Source organism: Protobothrops mucrosquamatus, unplaced genomic scaffold (assembly GCF_001527695.2).
Source record: "Protobothrops mucrosquamatus isolate PMUCROS unplaced genomic scaffold, P.Mucros_1.0 scaffold4823, whole genome shotgun sequence".
Taxonomy (NCBI): Eukaryota; Metazoa; Chordata; class Lepidosauria; order Squamata; family Viperidae; genus Protobothrops; species Protobothrops mucrosquamatus.
The window spans coordinates 75,156-80,731 of NW_015390711.1; the positions used below are offsets into that span (position 1 = coordinate 75,156).

Consider the following 5,576-nt stretch of genomic DNA (forward strand, 5'->3'; position numbering starts at 1 on the left):
GGTGAAGAAAGCACTTACAGCCTGGAGAGAAGACACAACTTGTCTGATTGCGGGAAAATGCGGAAACCCATTTTAACGCTGAAGAAAAATTTTCCCTCAGCAGCAGATCTGCACAGAGCAGGATTGTCAGAGGTGAGATTTGGCGTCTCTTGTGAAAATTATCTGCACCCGAGGTGGAATAAGTCGGAAAGATAACAGATGAGAATAACAGAATAACAGAGTTGGAAGGGACCTTGGAGGTCATCTAGTCCAACCCAAAGTTCAGGCAGGAAACCCTATACCATTTCAGACAAATGGCTGTCCAATCTCTTCTTAAAAACTTCCAGTGTTGGAGCATTCACAGCTTCTGGAGGCAGGTTGTTCCACTGGTTAATTGTTCTCACTGTAAGGAAGTTTCTCCTTAGTTCTAGGTTGCTTCTGTCCTTGATTAGTTTCCACCCGTTGCTTCTTGTCCTGCCTTCAGGCGCTTTGGAGAATAGCTTGACTCCCTCTTCGTTGGGGCAGCCCCTGAGATACTGGAAGACTGCTATCATGTCCCCTCTCGTCCTTCTCTTCATTAAACTAGACATACTCAATTCCAGCAACCGTTCCTTATATGCTTTGGCCTCCAGTCCCCTGATCATCTTTGTTGCTCTTCTCTGTACTCTTTCTAGAGTCTCAGCATCTTTTTTACATTAGATTAATGTGGGAGGAATCAACTACTACAGTGCTGTCCAGAGTAATGTTTTGCAAACCAGACAACTTTAAGACAACTTCAACTCCCATATTTGTGCATAATTTAGCTCTTCTCTTCCTATCCATCTTCCTTCGGGTCATGTTGTTTACATTGTACATCTGTATTGTAAAGTATAATTTTCCTTAAGACAGGGGTCTTCAAACTTGGCCCTTTTATGACTTGTGGACGTCAATTCCCAGAATTCCTCAGCCAGCATGTCTGGCTGAGGAATTCTGGAAGTTGAAGTCCACAAGTCCTAAAAGGGCCACATTTGAAGACCCCTGCCTTAAGAGGTTTGCTAGATAGACAGAAAATATCGTGATGCAGTATCAGAGACACTCATACAACTCGAGCATCATTCTATTGTAAGTAAGAACTAACCCCCCAAGGTGAAAAATAGGATAGAGAGATGGGCTGAAAATGGCTAGAGGGAACAATTTAAAGGGTGCAGCTGTTAATTCATGAATGCCTAGATGAGTCTTTTTCAAACTTGGCCCCTTCAAGATGTGTGAACTACAACTCCCAGAATTCCCCAGTCCTTATACTTTAAGACATGTGGACTTCCAAGTCCCAGAATTCCTCAGCCAGGATAATTCCATAATTCCCTTAAACATGCTGCCTGGGGAACTCTGGGAGTTGAAGTCCACAAGTCTTAAAGTGGCCAAGTTTGAAAAGCAGTGATGTAAGGCAGGGGGTCTTCAAACTTGGCCCTTTTATGAGTTGTGGACTTCAACTCCCAGAATTCCTCAGTCGGCCATTTTGATGAAACTGCAGGCTTGGATCCAGACCAGGGGTCTTCAAACTTGGCCCTTTTATGACTTGTGGACTTCAACTCCCAGAATTCCTCAGCCAGCGTGCCTGGCTGAAGAATTCTGGGAGTTGAAGTCCACAAGTCATAAAAGGGCCAAGTTTGAAGACCCCTGATGTAAGGGAAGGCTGTTTCTCTACCTTGGCTCCTATTTAATGGAATAATAACCTCTCTTCAGAGTCTAGCTATGTTCTATCTGTTTGATTTAATGATAATTATTGCAAAACGGTGCTCTCCCAGGAAACACTTGATGATGCCCTCTGGGTTTTGATTGGGTAGTTTCATCCGATTCCCTTTCACGCTCCTCATTAACAGCTATTTATTATTAATTATCACGTTGCAGGTAGAAGAGAAGTTTCAGCTCTGATAGTGTGCTGATTTCTCTTAATCTGGTTTTCTGCTGGGAGTCCTTTGGTTTATTCGGGGGTGTCAAGCGTGGGAATCAGGAAACCCTGATTCCCATTCAAATGAATATAAGAATTTATTGCAAGCTTACGCTTACAAGAATCTGAATAACTAATGGCCAAAACAAATGGGCAGTGGATAAGAGTCACGGGAATTTTTGCAAGCAAGAAGGGACTCAAGACCGATAACACATTTGACCCCTCCCCCTTGGGCTCAGCCTTGTCACCTCCTACAGGGGGTGTACAAATACAGTCCATTAATTCAATTCACTTTCGTGGCAGGAGAGTGACGAGGAAGAAGCAGACACCCCGTGGAGCGAGGAGATCAACCCAGAATTGCAGGATGATCTAACGGATGCCTCCTCGGGGGAGATGTCTCTGGCCATCCCAGTGAGCACAATGAAGTTACGCAGCAGCAGAGACTCCATCCATGTGGCTCGGCCCGAGAGTGACGGGCAAGCCCCGAAGAAGCTTTCCTTCCTGCGTGCCCAAAGAACCAGGCAGGTAAGTGGCTGGATAGCTGTACCTTGCTTTTGATGGTCTCCGACATTTGAATGACTCCAACTCAACCCTCGTTGGTTTGCTGTCTTGTAGGCCTTGTTCATATGCTTGTTTTGGGATGTTTTGCGGGCAAGCCAGCTTGGTTAGGCCTGAAGGCCACATCCCTCTTTATGTGGTCTATCCCAGGCCAGTTTCCAAAGGGAAATGTGTTTATTTAGGAAAGGGCCTTCACAAACATGAAGGGACAAAGAGCTACTTAAGAGATAACACACTTAAGTTGTCCTTCAATTCTTTATTGGCCAAGCGTGATTGGACACACAAGGAACTGTCTCTTTTATGGAAGCCGGTTTGGCACAAAAAGAAGGCCAGAGTTAGACTTAAAAATGATTTTCTTTATGTGACATCTAATGGAAGAGCTTCAAATCTCACGTAATGGGATAAGGAGACTTTAAAAGATATTATTTGATTTAATATTCAGGAGTTATATCTATAAGGGAAACAAACTATTATTAAAATAATAGTTATGAATTATAAAATAGAAGATGGATTTAGAGGATAAAGGTTATTTTATGAGTAAGCGATGATATTAGAATGAGAAGTAGAATATGATTGTGAAATAAACCAAGAATTTATTTGAATAAATAATAAGTGTATTTTAGATATGATAATTATTTTGTAATGAACTAAAGGAACCGTGGGTTATCCAAAACTTAAATACTATGGACATTAAGCCAACTGGAATATTGTAATTGAAATTAGATAAAAGTTAAAAACAGGATCTGGAGACATATAAGTTAAAAGTTGTTGATAAATGTTTTAAATGATTGAGTTATAACTAGCAATGTATTAATCTGAATTTGGTATAATAACTAAGGGAAACAGAGAGGAAATTTGTGATGATGTAAACTGATATAAGTATGGATAACTATGTTATTGGACTATGTATTACCCAACCACCATGTTGCTTCCTTAATACCCGAAGTTTTGTAAAAATGGAAAATTAATAAAACTTGTTTAAAAAAAAAAAAGGAACTGTCTCCAGTGGATAAGCTCTCAGTGTACATACAAATAACAAAGGGATAAGTCAAAGATCAGAGGTCCCCAACCTTTTGGGCACCAGGATCGTTTCTGTGGAGAGAGGCTTTTCCGCGGACCGGAAGGTGCGTGGTTTTGCATGCTGCGTGCATCCCACGGATGGGGCTTTGCTTGTTTGTGCGGACCGGTTGCTGGCATGCCGCGGCCCGGTACTGGTCCATGGACTGGGGGTTGGGGATCCCCATCATAGATCGTAAATCATAAGATACAATCATAATCATAAGATACAAACAATAAGCGATGAATCATAAGATACTAATAGGAGAAGGTAGTAGGAAAGATGAGAAGACGACAAGGATAATAGTAATTTGTTGTTGTTAGTTGCAAAGTGGTGTCCGACCCATTGCGACCCCATGGACAACGTTCCTCCAGGCCTTCCTGTCCTCTACCATCTTCTGAAGTCCATTGAAGCTCACGCCTACTGCTTCAGGGACTCCATCCAGCCACCTCCTTCTCTGTCGTCCCCTTCTTCTATTGCCCTCCATCTTTCCCAGCATCAGGCTCTTCTCCAGGGAGTCCTTCCTTCTCATTAGGTGGCCAAAGGACTTGAGTTTCCACTTCAGGATCTGGCCTTCTAAAGAGCAGTCGGGGTTGATCTCCTCCAGGACTGACCGGTTGGATCGCCTTGCAGTCCAGGGGACTCGCAGGAGTCTTCTCCAGCACCAGAGTTCAAAGGCCTCCGTTCTTTGGCGCTCAGCCTTTCTTATGGTCCAACTTTCACAGCCATACATTGCAACTGGGAAAACCATGGCCTTGACTATAAATCTATTATATGGGTAAATAACTTTAGGCCTAAGAGAGTGCTGTGAGAGTTATGTGCTCAACAGAGTGATGGCATGGGGGGTGGAGGGGGGGGGGAAACTATCCCTGTGTCTAGTTGTTTTGGCACGCAAGCAGCGTCCTAAGGAGAGAAGTTGAAACAGTTTGTGTCCAAGTTGTGAGGGGTCTGTAGATATTTTCTCAGCCCTCTTTCTGGCTCATGCAGTATACAGGTCTTCAATGGAAGGCAGGCTGGTTTCAGTTACTTTTTTCTGCAGTCCTAAGTAACCCTTGAACTCTGTGTCAGTCCTTTCTGGATGCTAGTGCCAACGCAGACAGTTACTGAGGTACAAATGACAGGCTCGATCACTCAGAACAGTCCTAATTTTGTGATCCCAATTTTGCTTCATTGCAGATCAAGCAGGCTGCGGAAGAGATGCTCATTCTGGAGAGCAACCCGCTGGAATGGACCGTGACCGATGTGGTGCAATTCCTCCGGCTGACCGACTGCGCTTCCCTTGCCAAAATATTTCAGGAACAGGTTCTTTCTTTCTTTCTTTCTTTCTTTCTTTCTTTCTTTCTTTCTTTCTTCCTTCCTTCCTTCCTTCCTTCCTTCCTTCTTTCCCTCCCTCTTTTCCTTCCTTCCTTCCTTCCATCCCTTTCTCCCTCTTTTCCTTCCTTCCTTCCCTCCGTCCCTCCCTCTTTTCCTTCCTTCCTTCTTTCCCTTCCTTCTTCCCTCTTTCCCTCCCTCTCTCCTTTCTTCATTCCTTCTTCCTCTTCCTCCTCCTCCCCCCCCTCCCTCCTTCCCTCTCTTCTTTCTTTCTTTCTTTCTTTCTTTCTTTCTTTCTTTCTTTCTTTCTTTCTTTCTTTCTTTCTTTCTTTCTTCCTTCCTCCCTCCCTCCCTCCCTTCCTTTCTTCCAGCCTTCCTTCCTTCCTTTATCCCTCCCTCCTCCTCCCTTTCTTTCTACCTCCCTCCCTCCTTCCTTCCTTCTTCTTCTTTCTTTTTCTTTCTTTCTTTCTGGAGGTTGACTCCTGGGTAAATTCATATCTGAAGAATCACAACCGTGAGACCACCAGGAGATAAAAACTATAACAAGTTTATTTACAATTAAAAGCACCTAGCTTTCGCCGGCCTCCTGCCGGTTTCGTCAGGGTGGCTAACCATCAGTGGGTGGCTGTTTTTATGGGAGTGGTGCCTTTTGCACCCGGCTCCTCGATCTCGTGACCGGGCCCAGATAGTCTTCTTGTTTCGCATCCTTAATTGTTCCTTTGCGAGTTGTTGTGTTCCTGGTTC

The 5,576-nt window shown here is 43.9% G+C and overlaps 1 protein-coding gene across 1 annotated transcript in view; it reads left to right on the forward strand.

Moving 5' to 3' along the window:
- The window catches only part of SFMBT2 (Scm like with four mbt domains 2), a gene marked incomplete at its 3' end in the record, with an annotated part of 30,213 nt that extends 25,390 nt beyond the window's left edge, over positions 1-4,823 (forward strand). The window contains exons 16-18 of the mRNA XM_029286757.1: positions 101-132; positions 2,210-2,431; positions 4,698-4,823. Coding sequence (XP_029142590.1) covers positions 101-132; positions 2,210-2,431; positions 4,698-4,823 — 380 coding nt within the window. The remainder of the gene's footprint in view (positions 1-100; positions 133-2,209; positions 2,432-4,697) is intronic.
- Between the last annotated feature and the right edge of the window lie 753 nt (positions 4,824-5,576).